General features: G+C 41.1%; 1 protein-coding gene across 1 annotated transcript in view; it reads right to left on the reverse strand.

Annotated features, from left to right (window-relative positions):
* Positions 1-208: 208 nt before the first annotated feature.
* arsj (arylsulfatase family, member J) overlaps positions 209-23,216 on the reverse strand; it is a 49,929-nt gene continuing 26,921 nt past the window's right edge. The window contains exon 2 of the mRNA XM_060933453.1: positions 209-1,835. Within this exon, the coding sequence (XP_060789436.1) occupies positions 428-1,835 (1,408 nt within the window). The 3' untranslated portion in view covers positions 209-427. The remainder of the gene's footprint in view (positions 1,836-23,216) is intronic.

A 23,216-nucleotide genomic window follows, 5' to 3' on the forward strand; every position in this document is an offset into this window, starting at 1 on the left:
TGCTTCTGGGACTAAACAGCATCTACTCAGGCATAGAACGCAGTATTCGTCCTCATTTGATTAGCCTGACAAATAATTGTGCCTCTTAGAAATAGTGTAATTTCCTTTGAACCTACAATTCATAAAAGCAGATCAAGACCAAGGAAGACTGAGCATGCAATAAAATGTTAAAAATAAATATATATCTTTTTCTTAAAGCTCTAGCAAACATTGTTCAATTCTAAGCTGGAGAAACAGCAGTGTTTAAGTGGGCTTCTTCGAACGAATCAGATGCGTAACAACCGATTCCTGTTGCTTACATCCAAAATATCTAACTAGACGTAACTTTATCTAAATATAAAACTCTGTCAGTGAAAAATCATGTGAACAGATCAAGTCTGCCCGTCAGTCCCTGAGTACTGGAGTATTTCAAGGTAAAACATAAAAGTCACTGCAATTGAAGACCCAAGAAGTCATCAGATTTCCTTTTCCACTTCCCTTTATGTTTGACTTTTTTCTCTTTTTTAATCTTACGTACATTATTGGAAAGAATACTATTATTTTCATTCTCCTGTTCATCAATGTTCGAGTACCAAGGTCCCCAGACCCCTCCATTGTACTGAGGATTGGACCGATAGTCCTTGGGTGGGTAGCGGCACGGCACAGCTGTCTTGTTGTAGTGCAAAAGTTTGAGTAGCATCTTTTTCACGATGTGTGGGTAACGTTTGGACAGATCCACACGCTCAAAAGGGTCAGCTGTGATGTTAAAAAGCCAAATCGACTTGCCTCGATCCCAGCGCACACGCTCACTGTGCAAGCGTTTGCTCAACGTGTGTTTGGAAAAGGTTTGTGGTGGAACCCAGTCGCTGTAGCCTGGAACACCTGTCAGGAGTTTCCAGTCCCCAACACGGAGAGCTGCCTGGACTGCTGTGTTCCAGATTCCATATCCTGCCTTCCAGGAGCCGTTCTTAGCTTTGGTGTAGATGGGGTCTATGTTGTGGAGGATGTCATGACGTGGAGATGGAAACCCTTCGCTGATCGACTCCCAAACGTCATAGCCATCCAGATTCTGATTCTCATCAAGCGTACCTTCACCAAGTGTTACCAGGGTTGGGTACCAGTCAGTAATGTGGATCAGGGCCTTACAAGTACCTCTCCTCACAAGTCGGGGACTGTGCACAAACCCCACTACCCGTATGCCTCCCTCCCAGTAGGTTCCCTTACTACCTCTTAGCGGCCAGTTGCTGCCACCTGCCAGAGGTTGACCCCCATTGTCGGAAGAGTACACCAAGACCACGTTGTCATAGTAGCCATAGCGTTTGAGTGCAAGTGTTAAGTTGCGCATAGCCTCATCCAAGCAGCTGACCATGGCAGCGTACTTGCGTCGTTGCAGATTTGGGATGGATTTATAGCGTTCCAGATAGCGAGCAGGAACCTGCAGAGGGGAGTGCACTGCTTGGTATGCCAAGTACAGGAAGATGGGTTGTCTAGGGTTGTGTGATGCTAGTATACGTACTGCCTTTTGAGTATACATGTGGGTGGAATAGATCCCTCGGTCTTGCTCCCATGCAGCTTCCTCACCTTCATGCAGGTCAAAGCCACACATTCCAGGGCTGTCACATTTGTAGTGGCTGTAGTAGTCACCGCTCCCTAGAAGGGAGCCGAAAAAGGAGTCAAAGCCACGCTGTGTAGGCATGCAGCTACGCTTGTAGAAACCAAGGTGCCACTTGCCAACCATGTGTGTAGCATAGCCTGCGTTCTTGAGCTTTTGGGGGAGGGTGACGTTTTCTAGGGGGAGGCAGTTGGCTTGGGTGGGGCGGATTATGGAGTGTTGGAGCCCAGTGTGGATTTGATACCTATGGTACAGACAAATATAAGCAAATTATAATTCAAATTTGAATACAATAGTATAAGAATCATGTTTGTTTTAAGATCAAGTTGCACAAGTACTGCTTTACTTTACCAAGGCAAGGCAAGTTTATTTATATAGCACATTTCATACACAGTGGCAGTTCAATGTGCTTTACAGAAGTAAAAGCAGAACAGTGAACAATAGAAAATAAAATTACATAAAATAATTGGGGAAGAAAAATAATAAGAATTAAACAAGAGTAGAAATAAAATAATAAAATGAACTAAAAGTTCAAAAAAGGAATCAGCCTCGAGATTAATTATTATTATGGGTTTAACTCATAAAGCGCGCTCTTCCCGTGGCTCTTACCAATAAAATAAAATCATCTATACCAGTAATATCTAGGCATCTATCCGTCATGGGTAGAATCTGAAAGCCATAGACATAGCACAAGTATGATATAACTACAAGAGCTGGTATTTTGTAGAATTGCGTGGAATTTTGTTTGATTAAGTGCTTTCTTTTGAAGTTCATGTAAACATGTCTTGTTTTGTCTGGAAGAAGTTGCTGTGTTTATACAATGCATGGGTTGAGTCACACCTCAGTTACTAAGGAGACAAAACACATGATGAATACCATAAACAAAAACTACAGGCAGCCTGATTATAGTTCTTACCTAAAATAATGGAGGCTACTATACATTGTGTTTCAAAGTAAAGGCTTACTGTACTAAATTACCTTTTTGTAAATCAAAAAATGTCCACAAAGGAGCATAAAGACCCACTGTCGTGAGATCGTATGAGATCTCAACGCATTTGCCATGATGAGAGGGGCAGGTGAATACTGTAAGCCAGTACTACACTATGTAGTGATGCCTGTCTGTTCTAAACCAGCTGGAACTCGTGTCATATTCGACAAATTTTCACAAAATAAGATTTGTTACAGACATCACAGGTGATGTTAATATATTTTCCCTGAAAAAGCATCTGTATGCGATGTTGTTTTATTCATATATCAGCAATCAGCAGTAACAAGATTACATATAATCACATACGCTACGTTCACACTGCAAGGCTTAATGCTCAATTCTGATTTTTTTGTGAAATCCGATTTTTTTTTTGTGAGGTCGTTCACATTAACAAATATATGCGACTTGTATGTGATCCTCAGTATGAACGAAAAGCGACCTAAAAGTGTTCCGCATGCGCATTGCAGGATACGACGACGTCACACGCAGTGAGCATGGCCAGTGTTTACGGAAGTAAAACCGCCCGGTTGCGGTATGACCCATCCAATCTAGCTTGAATAGCTGCATCCCCCCAAATGGAAATCAGCTCCCTAACCTCTGCGTCCTTCCATTGAGAAGATTCAGAACCTTCACAGCCCGAAGCGTCCCTCGCATTGATGTCATGCGCAGGGGCGCAGATACGTTTTTTGAACTGGGGGGGACAAAGCTGCCAGCAAACCAACCCCAACCCCGATATGCCTGTCAAACTTGTTGTGGGTTACCATAGCAACCAAGCTCGAGCTCGCAACCTGTGCAGTCTGCGCAGCTCAACCAACCGAATATCAGTCTTTGTTTTATGTGAGTTGTTGCAACTATGTATACACTGCTGTGCACCTCAATAAACTGAATGGTAATTAGTCTTTTGATTTTTCCGTGAGGTTTGCCTTATGCAAAGAAAGACAGCATAGACGTTTTTTCCTCCCTATAAGTGGGGGGGACCGAACGAGGTGAATTTAAATCTGGGTGGGACGAGTCCCACCCTCTATCTGCGCCCGTGATTATGCGCCATGTTGTTGTAACTTTTTTTGAGAGACCCGCCGCCTACTTCAGCGCAGAATAGTGACGTTTGTGGCTTGTTGATGACGTGTAAGTCGGATGAATGCGACCTGGCGGTTCAGACTGAAGTCGCATATGAAAAGAGCGGATAGGAATCGGAATTAGGACCACATATCCAAACGGCCTGGGTCGGATTTGAAAAAATCGGATCTGTGTCGTTCATATTGTCAATAAAAGATCGGATACAGGTCACATATGGGCGAAAAGATCGGATTTGAGTCACTTCAGCCTGCAGTGTGAACGTAGCCTAAATGCAAATTTCGTGTTTTATTATGTACAGATGTTGTTACTTTTACAAAAATATATTCATCCCAGGGCGGCACGGTGGTGTCACTGTCGCCTCACAGCAAGAAGGTCCGGGTTCGAGCCCCGTGGCCGGCGAGGGCCTTTCTGTGCGGAGTTTGCATGTTCTCCCCGTGTCCGCGTGGGTTTCCTCCGGGTGCTCCGGTTTCCCCCACAGTCCAAAGACATGCAGGTTAGGTTAACTGGTGACTCTAAATTGACCGTAGGTGTGAATGTGAGTGTGAATGGTTGTCTGTGTCCATGTGTCAGCCCTGTGATGACCTGGCGACTTGTCCAGGGTGTACCCCGCCTTTCGCCCGTAGTCAGCTGGGATAGGCTCCAGCTTGCCTGCGACCCTGTAGAACAGGATAAAGCGGCTAGAGATGATGAGATGAGATGAGATGAATGTGATAGACATGGCTTCATATCTGTCAAAACTGGAATCATGATAAATACACCAGACAAACAGAAATCCGACTGCAACCCCCGAACTAATCTTACCTAACTTTGCACATTAACCAACTTAAGAAATTTAAAGGTGATATACCGTATTATACCCCTTTTCCATAAGTTGACACAGTCCCCGGAGGTCTTCATGAAATGTCTGTGACATGTTTTGGTCAAAATACCACAAGGATAAAGCACCACAGCTCCCTTCTCACCCTGTCTAAACAGCCCTGTGCAAAACGGCTGATTCGAGTGCCTGTTCGAGAGCAGTAGTTTATGACAATAAGCTACTGCTCCCCCTCCCCCCTCTTCCACCAGCCTATTAAAGGGGAACTGAAATCATTTTTAAACTTGCTTTATTTCTTAATTAACGCATTATTCAATTACGTTTTCGGTTTTAGTAACCTTATATTGTGACTCGTATTGGCAACTAATTGCAATTAAATATTATACTTATCGGCCTTTTCAGTTTTTAGCCATGCTGAATGTAGTTCGTTTGGTCCACGGCAGGTGTCGCTTATCCGCATGATCTTCACGAGACTTGTGCAAGACTTCGAAACGTGAAGTGTCAGCGCCACCATTTTGAAAACTGTTTACACAGCAGCCAGATCGCCATATCATTCCAATTTAGATTAATTTCAATACTTGCCAGCTTCATCAGTGATGGAGATTATTCCATACGACTTCGAACCAACATGGAGTAGAGAAGAGTTGGAAAGACGACAGGATAAGGACGAGTCTGTCGCACTGGTATTTACATCATTACTGTCGCACAATTAAAACATGCCAGATCAGTCGGCTGGTGGGTTTCAAAATAATAAACACATGCATGTATTTTTGTGATAAATATATATTATACTGAGCACATTTCCCACATAATCCTCACTAAGGTTTCGGACAGCACTACAAAATGGCGTCCACACTATATAGTGAGTAGGGAGTGATTTCGGACACAGGGAAAACTTCCGGCTTGATGACGTCAGCATTCGAAGGAGGGCACGCGTGCCTTTTGACAGCGTTGGCAGATGTTGGTCACTTTGATTTCCGCTTACGTTTTACTTCCGTCCTACGATGTCTCACACAGGTCTCAACGAATCTCGTTTACGGCCGTCGCTTTGACATATGGACTGATATATTACAGAGCATATTTCAAACACTCATAACTTGCTATAGCAGCGACAAAATAGCTGTCAGAAATGCATTCCTATATTTAATAAAATGAGAGAAATACAATTTTGATAATAAAAAAATTTGCCTTCAGTTCCCCTTTAAGTAGCACTTTTCTTAGGCATATCAGGTGAAAATACAAATTCAATCCAAACAGCTTGAAATTGCTCTCATTGAATTTAGAACTGAATGCTAAACAACATACTTTTTATAGAATTAAAATATGTTGATCCATTCTTGAGATATTACAAATCAAAGATTGAAAAAACGGGTTAATTTTTAGAAAACTGCCGTAATATTACGTATTCGGATCACATGGTCCAAAATGGGCCTCGTTAATGACTGAGATCAAATGTTTTTTTTTCTTAATAACTGTTTTATTTTTCAAGATATTTACAGGGGAATTGACAGGTTCATAGATTGTATACTGAATACAGAGTTTGAAAAATTTAATTTTAAATATGCAAATTAGTAGTTAATTAGTATTAATTATGCAAATTAGGTAAACACCCAATAAAAAGTAATAAAAGATTATTTCTAATACCCTCTTTGCACTCTGAAGGCCTTTGTATTTCTAAAGAGTAGGGCCTACTAGCGTTTATATGAAAGAATATAAAAGATAACATTCACAGCTTTCAAGGCGAACCTCGAAAAAACTGTGTGTGATCCACATCCAACAAACAATTCCAATTAACTGAACTGAAATTGTGTCAGCCCTGTGATGACCTGGCGACTTGTCCAGGGTGTACCCCGCCTTTCGCCCGTAGTCAGCTGGGATAGGCTCCAGCTCGCCTGCGACCCTGTAGAACAGGATAAAGCGGCTAGAGATAATGAGATGAGATGAACTGAAATTGACACTCGCGTTTCTGACTTCCGTTTTTTTTAAAAATATCATTCCGACCACTAAGCTCTCCATTTTTTTCATCAAATTATATTCTAAAACCATTATCTATTTACATCAATCAGTTTGATTTGAAAAAATAAGTAGGTAAAGCTGTGAAAACTCACTTCAAAATCTTCCGTGAATCATAACATCAAAACTAGCTGACGGAAAATTTTGCTGAATACTTCAACAGAAACAGTGAGAGCCAGAGAAGATCCCTATAAAAGTTTTCAGATTGATATTCACAAGTAATCCAGTTGGAAACCGATCAGAAGAGAGACAGCCTGACTGTTTTCACATGACTCAAAAAGCACCGGTAGTTTCCCGACGTCCCGCGAGCAGAGCGTGAACTCTGTTGTCTCAACTTCAACCTGCCGTTACTCCCAAAGTACTGAACAGATCTTAACGAGATAAATTTCTTTGGAAAGTAGAAATTATAAGTGTTTTAATGATAGTATTCATGATAGAAAATGTTCAAGAGTTAAGCAGTGGCAGATTTGGAAACTCAGATGAGCGTCTGCATGCACAATTTTCACAGCACGGCCAGCGAGCGTCTGATACGCCGACTTTTCTCATGAATATTCATTCGCAAAGACAGTTCTCAAGCTATTGGCCCTTTTCCACTACCCTTTTTCAGCTCACTTCAGCTCGCTTCAGCTCACTTCAGCCCGACACGGCTCGCGTTTCGACTACCAAAGAACAGCACGACTCGGCTCGCTTCAGCCCTGCTTAGCCCCTAAAACTCGCACCGTTTTGGAGTGGGGCTGAAGCGAGCCAAATGAGGCTGGGGGCGTGAGCAGACACTCCCCTGTGCACTGATTGGTGAGGAGGAGTGTCCTCACATGCCCACACACGCCCCGCGAGCACGCTGGGATCTGTAAACACCGCAAACCTGGAAGAAGAATTATGAATTACGAGAATTTCTGAAGCCTTATGCGCCTCGCCTCATCTATACGCTCTTGCCAGTATCTATTGGCGTTGTCGGTGACAACAAGCCACAGCACCAAGACCAGCAACACTAACGACTCCATGTTTATTGTTTACTATCCGGGTCGTGAGACTACCGCTTAAAAGCTCACTGATGTCACTGTTTGCGCTGCTTAACGACATCACGTGACATCCACCCACTTTCGCTAACTCCACCCAATGCGTCCACCCACTTCCAGCCAGCACGGTTCAGCGCGGTTGTAGTCGAAATGCAACTCCAACAGCCCAGCTCAGCTCGACTCAGCCCAGCTCAGCACGGCACGGCTCAGCCCGACTCAGCCGCGTTGGTAGTGGAAAAGCGGCATATGAGTACTCAGATGAAGGGGTGGGATCATTCTAATGAGCTCCACTTGTGACATTGAAAAGAGAGTCAAATCTGAACATGTTTTCTGAAATAGGCAGCACAAAAGAAACTGACTGTATTTCAGAGTTTGTGTGTTAGTAAGCACTCCAGATACCCAAATGTATGTGCACAAGTACAGAAAAAGTGAGTTTTTCATCATACTTCCCTTTGAACTAAGACTTTCATCAAGGCATATATAACAAACAGTAGAACATAAACGCCTAGCCGACAGCTATCACTCTGTTTTAAAGGGCATACTCTGGACCAATTTCGGGGTTTTTTTTTATATGAAAGTATGTCCCTTTACACACTCATCCAGAAGGGTAATTTTGCACAAGGCCATCTGTCTACAGCAGGAAAAAATAAAATAACAAAACGCATCTGGAAAAATCCCAAGGGAGTCTGGAGCCAGATTCGTGACGTTACCTGCGGAAGCGCCAGCAGGCTGCGCGAGCTTTGCACGGTTTCAGTGCACAGCCTGTGTAGACCAAGCGCTCCCATTTCTCTCTCACTGTCCGGTCTTTTGGGAAACGATGAGTACTAATCCCATCAAGATTGGTGTTGCTACACCCTCCTGCGATACAGCTGTTAACCATTTTAATAATTACGCGATAACGTTGAAGAAATTTGCAGAAAACCACCAGGTCATTTTCTCATAAACAAACCAGCGCTGACGTAGGATTCAGAAGGAGGCGTCCCGCACGCGACGTCACGAAAATCAATGTTTGCCGGGAAATCCAAATGCCAAGTTTTTTCAGAGGCGGACCAATTCGCCTCAAATGGCTTGATTTCAACTGAATTTTTCTGGTATTGCGCAAGGTAAAACAATTGCACAAAATGCAAAATGTGTCAGATATTTGACCAAAGTTTAATATAAAATAGGAGAATTACATTGATCTTGCTCCTGAATTTACCCGTGAAGTGCACTTTAACTCTCCCATAAAGTCCCTCATAAAATGTAAATAAATTTGCGAAAACAATGACTTAATAATGACATGCTAGAGTTAATGATCAGAAATGAATATGAATGGTCTTCGACACCCTGGAAAGTGGGGTTTTAATCTATTATGGTGTTAAAAAAAAAAATTATATATATATATATATATATATGAGTGATTCCACGCTTATGGATACTGAAATGGGGACATGAACTTATGCACCTAAAACCATTTCTTTTTTTACCATCAGGTCACAAAACATGTAATCTTTAATGAATGATATGTTAAAAGATAATTTTAATTTTCTGAGATGTAATAAAAACATATTTATATGCCAAAGTCAAGCCTATGAGTTCCAAAATGATGTCTGTTACATTACTTCTGTTACGATTGTCCATCTCGCGTCTGTTACAAATTAATTACAATCTAGCTATATACCATGTTAATCTTATTGAAAGAATGTGTATGTTTATTCTACTACACATGTTTATTAATTATATTTGCTAAAACATCACCTTCCTATGTTTCAAAAAGTAATTCTACATTGTTAAAATTGAGAATCTATATGTCCACAACACTTCTGTTACGTTCTGACTTTGGCATATAAATATGTTTTTATTACATCTCAGAAAATTAAAGTTATCTTTTAACATATCATTCATTAAAGATTACATGTTTTGTGACCTGATGGTAAAAAAAGAAATGGTTTTAGGTGAATTTTTAAAAATAAGTTCATGTCCCCATTTCAGTACCCATAAGCGTGGAATCACTCATATATATATATATATATATATATATCTCATCTCAGTATCTCTAGCCGCTTTATCCTTCTACAGGGTCGCAGGCAAGCTGGAGCCTATCCCAGCTGACTACGGGCGAAAGGCGGGGTACACCCTGGACAAGTCGCCAGGTCATCACAGGGCTGACACATAGACACAGACAACCATTCACACTCACATTCACACCTACGGTCAATTTAGAGTCACCAGTTAACCTAACCTGCATGTCTTTGGACTGTGGGGGAAACCGGAGCACCCGGAGGAAACCCACGCGGACACGGGGAGAACATGCAAACTCCGCACAGAAAGGCCCTCGCCAGCCCCGGGGCTCGAACCCAGGACCTTCTTGCTGTGAGGCGACAGCGCTAACCACTACACCACCGTGCCGCCCATATATATATATATATATATGTTACTTCAACAATTTCACTGCTTTCCTCTGGAAAAAAAAAAAGGAAAAAAAAAAGTGGTATTGGTGCCTCTTGTGTGCCTTTCTGAGTGCCCAGACAACCAGGCTCCCCTCATTATTTTCTCAGTCACTCTCCTTTCCCTTCATCTCTGTCATCTATCCCTCTCTCCATCACCCCCTCCTTCTGTCTTTCAGTGAGCAACAAACAGGCATCCTCTAATCAGGTAGGGAATGGAATACGAGCTCTAGTTGTTCGTGAAGGGTTTGCGGCAACAGGCAGGTTGAAGAACAACATGTAAATACTGGCACGGTTTCACAATGTTCCAGTGTCTGTGCTGGTACTAAAACACAAACAGTAATTATCACATTCGTAAGCATGCATACTGTAGTGAGATCTGCAGGGTGACCACTAGGGTTGCTGAGGAGGGGGAAAGGTGCTTAAGGGGGTGTTCAGCAAGCATATTCCTGCCACAGATACGAAACATTCTTACTGCATCGTTTAAACTGGCATGCAGAGGTGGACAGTAACGAAGTACATTTACTTGAGCACTGTACTGAAGTACACTTTTTGAGTATTTGTACTTTACTTGAGTATTTTTTAGGGGAAACTTATGACTTTAACTTCACTACATTTGAAAGGCAAATATCATACTTTTCACTCCACTACATTTCTATCAAGGTCCTCGTTACTATGAAGCAGTTTTGAAAGTGGATGTTTCTTCTTTTCTTTTCTAAAACGTGATTGGTTTTTCCGCAGGTGACACTGAGACAGCCGATCAGTAATCACTCGGGTCACGTCACATCCATAGACTATAAAGTCAAGTTCAGTGATTTCTCCGCAGCGTTACTTAACATGATCATTTGATGGCAGAATGGAAGGAGGCGGTTCTTCTGAGGAACGCACACACTCATGGCCCATGAACCCATGTTTCAGTTTTCTGCAAGGATTAAAGATTCATTGTTTTAAATGTTTGCTTTGTTTACCTAAAACGAACCACATCACAGCCTACAAAAACTCACCATCTGACCTGCGGAAGCATATTGAGGTATATAAATGTTTTATTCCAAGAGAAAGCTTGCAATGAAGTTGTCTGTGCTTTTAGAGCGAGCGATAACATTGCAATAGCTGTACAGTCTGATTAGTCAAATGACTTTCTATGGATTTTCCCACCAAGTTGCCATTGCGTTGTCCACGGCTAACGTTTACACATAGCTAGTTAACTTGGACACTGTTAAAACGGAGTTACGCTAACATGAATAACATTAACTTGTCTGAAGTCCTTTGTTTTATCATAATCTTGGCAAATAAACAGAATGTAGAACTCTTTCTTTTCTAGTAACGTTAGCTACCCAGTATGATTTCAAATTTGAAAAGAGTTTGCTAGCATGTCGGGTGGAGTTTCACTGACTAGTTAGCTTAACATTAAACCACCATGATGGCACAGCATGCGTTCATTTTGGAAATCCATTAAATCCAGTTGGTTGCTTCAGAGGCATTAGGTTTTGTAAGCGTTGTTGCAATAATACAACAATGCGTTGACAGAAAATGCACTTTTAATACTTAAGCATAGCTGCCAACTACTACGAATAAATCGTATTTATTACGATTTGTCGTTTTGATTACGAAAATACGAATTTACTACAATAAAATACGATTTTGCCAATTTTCATGGGTCATTTTCAAAGTCTATCACCGGTGGGATTCGTATTTGAACCCGTTGTCTTTCAAACTGTCTCTGTGCATATAGGCCAACGCTCTGACCAATCAGCGCAACAGTGACTGTGACGTAGTCAGAGCGACAGAAAGCAGTGGGGGAGGGTAAACCATAGACATAAACAGACGCCGCATTCTCCGTAGAATCATATTTCATCCTCGCCGCCAAAAGCTAAATTGGATGTGGCAAAGTGGAGATTCTTCAACCGTCTCTGGTATAGCGTCTAGACAGTAGCTGAGAATAAAGATGCCTCGTTCATGTGCTGCGTTTAACTGTACCAACAGGTTTACCATCCAAACGAGATCACATGGGATTACCTTTCACAGGCGAGACTGGAAAAATACTTCTCAATACTGTTCCTTCAGTCTCCCAGCTCATCTCCACCGGGTAGGTGTAGAGTTATAAGCAGTGAGAATTAGATAATACAGTGCCACACTATGGTGAACGTTTTTAACCTTTCTGAATGTGAAGGAATCAGTGATGTATTTTGTTTTGGTATGACGTTAGAACCTGGCCGAACTCAGTTTGGCGCTCATTCAGCTCACTTTATTCAACGAGAGTAGGTCTGTGTGGTGACTCAATAAATAAAACAGTACATTTTTATTTTCATTCACTATTTCCATCATTTATCATATTCAGTCTTGTAGGTTGGTTATTGTGGCCTCAGGTTTTGGTAGCTTGCTACGGTGGGCTGACTGATTAGCTTACCTGAGCTATCTATCGCGTATCTGTCGCTAGTTTGCAGTGTACAGGGTATTTCGCACACTATTTATAACCATCACATTAAAAGTTATATATGTTGTTTTGATGCCTGTTTGTTTCCCAAATATATACGTGTGTGTCTTAATGGGTGAATAAAAGGCATCGAGTTAAATATTATTGTAGAAAGGGGCTTTATGAAGTTCAGTCCATTTACTTGCATTGGTTTACGGGGAAGATCTGCCACATCAAATATGGCAGACACTCTGACGTATCCCAGCAACGGGCCACCAGCTCAATACGGCGTCTATGTTTATATGTCTATGGGGTAAACAAACAGCATGTGGAGAGGGACACCATTGGAGTGTCGAGTGTTTTGGTGAAGATTCAGCAATCATGGAATGAGCAGAGAGCCTCTTCCTGCTCATGTTTCAACGAAAACTCCTAATTCTTCTAAAACTGATTCCAAAGCGGAGTCAAACGAGCGCTGTTCAATAGCGCTTTCTCCAGCGTCGTGCAGCCTTGTCGTCACTCCTGCAAAAGCCCGCCCAAAGAATCCAAACAAAAACCTTGCGTTGTGATTGGCGGGCACGATTTGATGCCCGGGGTGTGTTGTTGATTCTGTTCTGTTTGATTTGTAGTCATGTGAAGAAGCAAGTTGAAATTGACACTTTTTTTTGAGCTGTTTCACTTTGTGCCAAGCATGTTTTGAGACATTTTTATGTTTGGTGTTGATTACAAGAGGTTCCTTTTATGTTTGATCTGTGCCAAATTGCTTTGATGATATAAGTATTCTAGTTCCAGGTAAATTTGTTTCCATTGTTGAAAAGAACTTTGCAAATTAATGTAAGATGATAATTTATTCTACAAACTAAACTTTGTCAAACTATTTTGTTTTGGTGTGATTTTTCAGGGTAGTTTTGCTAGAAAGCTTTGGCGGCGGGGGGGCAAAGCCCCCCTGACCCCCCACCAAGACTCAGTACCCAACCTTGTATTACTATTTACAATTTCGGAATGTTGGCAGCTATGCTTAAGTATTTTTAAAAGCAAGTTCTTCAGTACTTTAACTTAAGTAAATATCTGACTGGAGAATTTTCATTTGTATTGGAGTAACATTTGACCAGTGGGATCTGTACTTTGACTTGAGTAATGAAGTTGCATACTTTGTCCACTTCTGCTGGCATGCATGTTACTGTCCAGAGAATGACATCCCATAAATCATTAACTGATAGACTAATCAATCAATCTCCAGTTATCCAGGTCAAGGTGAACCTGGAGTCTATCCCTAAAACACTGGACGTGATACACCCTGGGCAATGAAACAGCACAACACACACACACAAATATATACTAGTACATCATGTAAAAGTTCAATATTTTCTGTCAGTTATTTAAGAAAGTGAAAATTTAATATATTCTAGACTCATTACACCTAAACTAAAACGTTTCAAGCATTTTTCAATTTCAGTTTTGATAATTATGGCCGACAGCACAAAAACATTTAAAAATCTCAAAATGTGAAAATATTTAAATTCGAGTTTGAGTAAAAACAGTATAAACACCGTGTATTTCTCGGTCTAGTTCAGTACACGCAACCACAACCATGGGGAAGACTGCTGACTTGACAGTTGTCCAGAAGATGATCAGATACCGTCCACAAGGAGGGGAAGTCACAGAAAGTCACTGCTGAAACTCATGTCACCAGTCCTTAAAATTACGGCACGAGTCGGACTCGAGTACGACAAGCCTGGTTTGTACACTAAAGTACACGAACACCGAATGCTTCCAGCTCATGCAGTTAAAGTATGATTCGGTTTGTTCTTGTTATATTTCCTCATATCTATGGTTCTGTGTGTTAGCTCAACAGCAGGTACACTACCGTTCAAAAGTTTGGGGTCACCCAGACAATTTTGTGTTTTCCATGAAAAGTCACACTTTTATTTCCCACCATAAGTTGTAAAATGAATAGAAAATATAGTCAAGACATTTTTCTGGCCATTTTGAGCATTTAATCGACTCCACAAATGTGATGCTCCAGAAACTCAATGTGCTCAAAGGAAGGTCAGTTTTATAGCTTCTCTAAAGAGCTCAACTGTTTTCAGCTGTGCTAACATGATTGTACAAGGGTTTTCTAATCATCCATTAGCCTTCTGAGGCAATGAGCAAACACATTGTACCATTAGAACACTGGAGTGAGAGTTGCTGGAAATGGGCCTCTATACACCTATGGAGATATTGCACCAAAAACCAGACATTTGCAGCTAGAATAGTCATTTACCACATTAGCAATGTATAGAGTGGATTTCTGATTAGTTTAAAGTGATCTTCATTGAAAAGAACAGTGCTTTTCTTTCAAAAATAAGGACATTTCAAAGTGACCCCAAACTTTTGAACGGTAGTGTACATATCATTTCACCTCAGTTTAACCCCTTAACTCTTTACCCCTTAAAGCAGTTGCTACAGCCACCCTTGTATATGTATATACTGTTCACCCTGAGAACATTTACAAGACAAAAAGTCTAAAGACAAGATTTTAGACAAGGCATCATATGTCATCATTATGGGATATACACGGGGTTGTCATATGTCGTCATTAAGGGGTAAAGAGTTAAAGTATTAAAAGGTACTTAGAGCACATCTTAGAGCAGACCTGGGCATTTTCCGGCCCGCGGGCCGCATCCGGCCCTTTGGTTCATTCTGACCGGCCCGCGTAAGGTTAATGAGAAATTACAAAATAAACGTATTTTCTAATTTGACCTCATGCATGGACTGAATGTGCATTGCTTTTATTCTGAAGTTGTGTTCAACAAAAACGCAATGCGCGCGACATGAACATGACATGAAATCCCACGAAACCTAATCCCACGATAACTACTTCCGTAATTTGTCCAGACCAACCACAAACTTGTACGTCATCCTTCAAACGGTCCAGCCAATCACATCGTGTGACGTCACCAGCAGGCGCCGATGCCGATCTCCAGCGAAAAACACCCAATGAGGTGATTAAACTACAAATGTGGGCATCATTATTATAATATGATGTATCTTGCTTGATATTTGGAGTAGAAAGACAATATTGTGATGTCTTTATTGTGGTTTGGGGTGAATGTGACTGAAAAAAAAAAGGTACAAACGTTCACATTTTGTTAACCATTGTTTTGGGAAATTTGATTGAATAAATGACATTTTTTGTAAGGCAACCTCGTTTTTTCCATACTCTTACCAGTCTTAGCAGCTTGTAAAAACAAATGTTATTTATTGCTTTATATAAAGAAATATAATTAATATTATGCAGAATTTAGTTCAGCCTTTTGGTCCGGCCCTCCACAAAATTTTCTGTTTCTCATGTGGCCCCATGGAAAAAATAATTGCCCACCCCTGTCTTAGAGCATATTATTCAGTAACTACTATTAATTATTCAGTAACTACAGTGAAACTAACAGGAAAGGTATGCAGTTAGAAGAGTGAGGAATGCAAGATTGGACAAATAGATGGGTATTAACTTGACACCGAAAATGCTTAAAATCTGTGACCAACTAAATAAAAATGTCAAATGTCATTTAATAATGTAATTTTAGAGCCATGCATATTATGAATCTATGAAGAAACAAAGAAGGGTTTGCTGTTCTTTTACTAAGCAAACATCTCTCTCTCTCACACACACACACACACACACACACACACAGCTGTGCTGGCTACCATCCCGCTGTTCAGTTAATTTATAGATTCCCTATGCCATGAGCTTTGGAGAGAATAGAAAAATGTTTGGGAGTGGTGGAGCTGTGTAATTAAACTCTGCTTTGCTACACAATACATATATTATTGCAAACAGAGATGGATTAGAAAAGGTTTTTAACAGTCATGGTATAGTTTAGGTTCTATATATTTAATGAGCTAATCCAAAATCCAAATCATTCGGAGAGAAAGCATTAAATTGGTGCGTGTCCGTGACTACATGTAAACCACAGAGGTTTGTTACACTCTCAGCTACAAAAAGCACATCCTTGCGATGGATGTGTTTAAACTTGGGCTGCTATATTAGAAATCCTGCCAACACACTTGGCTGGTTTTCTACTTGGCTCTAAACAATTCATACAGTAGGCCCATACAAGACTAGCTCAAGCTAAAACAGTGTGGGGAGGGGTAAAAGATAACATGGGGGAAGCCATGGTCTAATGGTTAGAGACGCAGCTTTGGGACCAAAAGATCGCCAGTTTCATATCCTGGACCAGGAGGAATGGCTGAAGTGCCTTTGAGCAAGGCTAAGCAGTTACCTAACCCCTAACGGCCATTAATGATACATATAGACCCCTTTCACTGACGTCACCCGAAACCGGAAGTAAACAGACCCTGCGCCATTTTGGAAGACCAACAAACTCATGATAAGGGGATAATAACGGCAGCAGTATGTGAACCCACAAGAATAAAGTGGAGTGGCAAATGACTTAAACAAACAAATCTGAGCTGTTTTATTTATGATTTATTGGCCCAACAGTAGACTTGAAAGAAACCTGTGTGAGACTTGGCAAAAAACTGTGGATATAATGGATAAGTCTGTGCATGATCTGCGGACACTTTGAGGTAAGCAAACGCAAGAAATTCAGATTTAAAACATGCTAAATTGGCCCCAAGTTGATAACTGTATGAGGAGCAAGCCTCCCAGACTTCTACAATTTAATAATAATTTAGGATGGTTTGGGGCTTGCTTGCTGCTGCCAGGTTGGTTGTTGAGTAGCCTGACTGTTTTTTTCCTTGCGTGTGGTATCATTGTTGACGCGAGGTTGTTTTTTGAACATGCCAATGCGGACACGATTTCCCCTGATGAGTTATGACTTCAGACGCGATGCGTGTGTGGAGGTGTGGAGTTCGCGTGATATGTGCGCAAGATAGGCTTCTCATGTGTTTGGAGATCCGCGCTCCGAGACAAGCGCAAGCGCCCCCCCCCCCCCAAGGGAAAAAAAGGGACCCCCCGAAAATATCGGCATAGTTCGAACACTGAGTGTAGGCACTGGGTGTAAACAACAAATAGTTTACAATGTCTGGGTAGCAAACAGATGGCAGAATTGGTGTCCGGTCCTCCTTATGTTTCCATTCTCCCTTGCCGCGAGTCTTATCATATGGGTCAAACCCATCAATCACAGCCAGTTTCTCCACATACCGTGCCCTTTCTGCAGCTGGTAATGTACTCACATAACCCGAATTATCATTCATCGTGTCACTTTACTCTTGCTCGTACTTTGTTTTATATTGTGAGTGCATGTACTTGGTCTTCCAATATGGCGCCTAACAAAATCTCGCGGTGCGGTGACGGCATGTGAAAGGGGTCTAGCTGTGAGACACTTCACAGTTATAGGAGTTTAAATGGCACACAGTCATAATAAAGGTAAAATTGCTCACATTACATTAATGCTCTTATCCAGAGCAATGTACAACATACCCAGAGCAGTTGGGGATTAGGTGCTTTGCTCAAGGCATTCCTTGAATCCTGGTCCAGGGAATTGAACCAGAAACCTTCTGGTCCCAAAGCTGCTCCTCTAACCATTAGGCCATGGCTTCTCCCTTTCCCCACTTCTTTATAGTGGGGAAATTTATAGATAATAGTACAACTATTTCAGCTTTTCTTATCTCTTCACCTTTTCTGAAATTCCTTTACATTATAGCTTTATTCCAACCTGAATTAAATTCAGTAATCTACAGAAATACTCCATGATGAAAGGCATTAACAGATTTTGTAAAGCTATTTGCGACAACGCCTGAAATTGAGCTAAAGTGCATCGCATCAAGTGCATCATGGCCAATTCAATTGACTGGATGTGATTCAGAAAGGCACATCTCTGTCTGTATAAAGCTGATAGTGCATGTCAGAGAAAAGGAAAAAAAATAGAATTGTCCATAGTCTTCAGGAACAGGATTTTGTTGAGACACACATCTGGAGAAAGGAATCAAAAATATATACAGCTTTGGAAATCTGGAAGAACACAGTGGCTCAACTAAGTAAAGTGAAACGACAGTCCATCATTACTTGAAGACATGACGTGTCTTTTAATTCATAAAAATAAAGAACACCACTGAATTAACTGTGTCCAAACTTTTGACTGCTACTGTACACGTCATCAGTTCCTGCCCTTCCTGCAATTTTGAAAATGCACTTTAAAAAAATGGGATGGTCTCAACAGCATGTGAGAATGTGAGATACAGTGTGCATAGAGTGGTAGGCAAATGTAAAGAGGTGATATCAACACTACTAACACATGTTAGCATATTTCAGTCGTATATGTTCTGAATTAACAAGGATAAGTATTATTTTTTGAGTAGGAGTCATGTTTAAGTACTAATCCCATTTCCAGAAAAGTTGGGATATTTTCCAAAATGAAATAAAAATAATCTGTGATGTGTTAATTCACATGAACCTTTATTTAAGTGACTAAGGTAAAAAGAAAAAAAAGATTTTCAATAGTTTTACTGACCAACTTAATTGTATTTTGTAAATATAAACAAAAAAGTTACAATTTGATGTCTGCAACACGCTCAAAAAAAGTTGGGACAGAGGCATTATTACCATTGTGTTACATCACCTTTCCTTTAATAACACTTTTGAATCATATGGGAGCTGAGGATACTAATTTTTGCAGTTTTGCAATTGGAATTTTTGTCCATTCTTGCTTGATACAAGACTTCAGTTGCTCAACAGTCCGTGGTCGCCGTTGTCGGATTCTCTTCATGCTGCGCCATACATTCACAATAGGAGACAGATCTGGACTGGCAGCAGGTCAGTCGAGCACATGCACTCTGTCTACGAAGCCATGCTGTTGTAGCCTGTGCACAATGAGGCCTGGCATTGTCCTGCTGAAATAAGCATGGACTTCCTGGGAAGACATGTTACTTTGATGAACATGTCTCTCTAAAATCCCGATATATGCCTCTGCATCAATGGTACCTTCACACACACACACACACACACACACACACACACACACACACACCTCAACTGTACCGTAGGCACTGATGAGCGTACATACCATCACAGATGCTGGCTTTTGCACCTTTCTCTGAAAACAAACTGGATGGTCATGTTTAGCTTTGGCATGGAGAACTTGACATCCGATTTTCCTGAAAACAAGCTGAAATGTGGACTCATCTGACCACAGCACGTTTCCACTGTCTTTCGGTCCATCTGAGATGAGTTCAGGCCCAGAGAAATTGGTGCTGTTTCTGCATAGAATTGATGAATGGCTTCCTCGTTGTGTAATACAGTTTCAGGTTGCATTTCTGGATGCAGCGGTGGACTCAAATGACAATGGTTTTCCGAAATACTCCCAAGTCCATGTGGCTATATTTGTCACATTAGCATGATGGTTTCTCAGGCAGTGCCGTCTGAAGGCTCAAAGGTTACGCACATTCAACAGTGGTTTCCGACCTTACCCTTTACACACTGAGATGTCGCTGAATTCCTGGAATCTTTTGACAATATTATGTACTATAGATTCTGAAAGACCTAAAATCTTACTCACCACAATGTTCTTTTTGAACTGACTAACAATTCTTTCACAGATTTTGGCACAAAGGCATGAGCCACGACCTTTCAAAGACTGAGCCTTTGGTGCTGCTCCTTTTATACCAATCATGTTACCAATTAACCTGCATATTGTGCAATCTTTGAAAAGTTATAGGATATTCAAGTAACACCATTTACAATCTTATTTTGCCTCTGCTCTGTCCCAACTTTTTTTTGTGTGTGTTGCAGGCATCAAATTCTAATTTAATTTATATTTAGAAAATACAATTAAGTTGGTCAGTAAAACTACTGAAAATCTTTTCTTCGTATTTTTGGTCAGTTAAATTAAGGTTCACATGAATTAACAAATCACAGATTTTTGTTTTTATTGCATTTTGGAAAATATCCCAGCTTTTCTGGAAATGGGGTTAGTACTTTTTTTTTTTGCAAAGTGTTATTTAGCTGAAAAGGTGCAGCATCATTCTATGGCGATGTTTTTCAGCAGCAGCAGGGACTGGCAAGCTTTTCAGAATTGAGGGAAAGAGGAAAAAATGCTCAAAGATACCCAAGTGCTCAGAGTGGGGTAATGGTTTACTGTCTAATAAAACACTAATTCAAGATATGCAGCCAAGACAACTTTGGCATAAGTCTCTGAATGTCCTTAAGTGGCCCAGTGTGGACTTGAACATCTCAGAGGGTAATGGTATAGAACCTTTTCAGTCACATGACCTTCATAAACGCGACCGCCATTTTGGACATGTAGTGGACTTCGGCTCGAATCGGTTTGAATGCGAGGAAGGCGACAAACATAAAAGAAAAAGGAGCGAGATGCAGAAAACTGTATTTACTAGTTTACTGTAATTATGATCTGGCAGCTATTTACACCGGATCCAGTGTAAATAGCTGCCGGAGCCAACGTCCGGCCGGGCCGCGAGCGAGCGCGCTCCGGAACCTCGGACGTTGGCTCCGGCAGCTATTTACACTGGATCCGGTGTAAATAGCTGCCAGATCATAATTACAGTAAACTAGAATGGAATGTTAACAGCAATGTAATGCCTTTTCTGGCTAATTTTATTCGTCTTACCTCCAACAAAGTGGTCACTACACAAGCGTTGGTATGTCGCTATCCATCTTCTCCGTCGGTCAGCATCTACCGGGATCCGATAAAATGATAACCCTTGCCTTGTTTGTTGATGGTTACTACATCCAGGTGCACAACAATATAGTGGCATGATGGAAGTCTTGCTGAAAATAAACACTTTCTTTGCTGCCGTTCCTCAATGTTGGCTGTGGTAAACTACTGGTAGTACATGTCCAAAATGGCGGCCGCGTTTGTCGTGATGTCACGTGAAAAGGGTCCATAGTGACACTCCCCATCCAATCTGACCAAGTTTGAGAAATTCTGGGAGAAGTTTCCTAAATCCAGGTGCACCAACCTAAACCCCAATTAGACTTAAGGCTGTATGTAAGGACTGTGCTTCACAAATTCCTTCATCTTCTTTAACCATCTCATGCTGGTCAGGGTTGCAGTGGATTCAGAGCCTATCTCTGGAACACTAGGCATGAGGTGGGAATACACCCTAGATGGGTTGCCAGTCCACTGCATTGTAGTCCAATGCGGACACACATTCATCTCATCTCATTATCTGTAGCCGCTTTATCCTGTTCTACAGGGTCGCAGGCAAGCTGGAGCCTATCCCAGCTGACTACGGGCGAAAGGCGGGGTACACCCTGGACAAGTCGCCAGGTCATCACAGGGCTGACACATAGACACAGACAACCATTCACACTCACATTCACACCTACGGTCAATTTAGAGTCACCAGTTAACCTAATCTGCATGTCTTTGGACTGTGGGGGAAACCGGAGCACCCAGAGGAAACCCACGCGGACACGGGGAGAACATGCAAACTCCACACGGAAAGGCCCTCTTCGGCCGCTGGGCTTGAACCCGGACCTTCTTGCTGTGAGGCGACAGTGCTAACCACTACACCACCGTGCCACCCCACATACATTCATATGTTGGGGAAAATTCTTAGCCAATCGATCTCCAAGCATGTTTTGGGAGGAGTGAGGAAACAACCCATTCGAACACAGGGAGAACATGCAGAGAAACCCCATATAGTCAATAACCAAAGGTCAGGATCAAGTCTGGAGCTGTGACACAGCAACACTACTTGCTATGACTGTAAATGCATTAAAAACACTTACAGAATCTGTTTATACATAGAGATAGTGTTTGCAATGTAAAACTGATTCCCTTAAAATGGTTTGTTTTTGCGTACTGGAAACATGAAGCAGAATTTTAACTGCATTTGTGTTTCACTTCATGTTTGTTCACAAAAAAAGTCCAATAAAAGTTCATTTATACCTTTATGAAGCCTTTTTTTCTGGCAAACCTTTGCCATTTTATATACATTCCTGCATATAAAACACCTTCACAGCTTCATTATTTTTTTAATAGTTTTTTTTTCCAATAGTCTCAGATGATAACATTACATAAGCAAACGATATATTTTATATATGATGAGAGCATATCAGTAAAGTGTGTTGGGAAGGGGGAGACAGATACACAGAGAGAGAGAGAGAATTTTATTGATCCCTGAGGGAAACTGTAACTGCTTTGTCAGAGCAGCAGACAATTACAGAAGTAACAAATACCAAATAGAGCAGCGGCTACAATTATCGACAGTTAATAACTGACACCTTTTCAGATTTAACAATAAAAACAAAAATTTTACAAAGGTGAGTTTCAGTTACAACAGTTATTATTGGTTAATTAATCAATCAATCGGAAGACCCCCCCCCCCTCACCCTTTGCCCTTGTCGTTTGATGACACCGCCCGTCACCGGAGATGAATTTTTCTTCAGCATGATCAGTAACATGAGGAAAACCCGGATGTTATCATCGCAGGTAAGCATGGTGGAAAGATCATGGACATGTTTTTACTTCTCAAATTCACCGATATTTCATGATCTCCTTGTCGAAACCTACTTTGTTTCTTACTCTTTCGTTTGACAGTCGCCATTTTGTATCTAAACGCGCGTTTGAGAATCACGTGAGGTGTCGATAATAGTGATCACTTTCACCGGTGTCCATCATTATCGACACTCTTTAGAATTAAGAGACATCTACAACTGTTATGGATCGAACTTTGTGTAACATTGTTGAAGTAGATGAAGTACTTTAAAAAAAATAAGTGCGCTGTGATTTATAATAATTTTTTTCTGATCCATAACAGAATGGAATGTTTATAGAGTATTTGGAATCTGATTGCAATAAATAGAATTAGACCAGAATTAAATTCCTAGCATATAACAAATTACATGCTTGAAATATTCAGATTTTTCTATTCCATTCAGAAATTTTTTTTTGCAGTTTGTTGTAAATATCTACC

This window comes from Neoarius graeffei, chromosome 1 (genome assembly GCF_027579695.1).
Source record: "Neoarius graeffei isolate fNeoGra1 chromosome 1, fNeoGra1.pri, whole genome shotgun sequence".
NCBI lineage: Eukaryota > Metazoa > Chordata > Actinopteri > Siluriformes > Ariidae > Neoarius > Neoarius graeffei.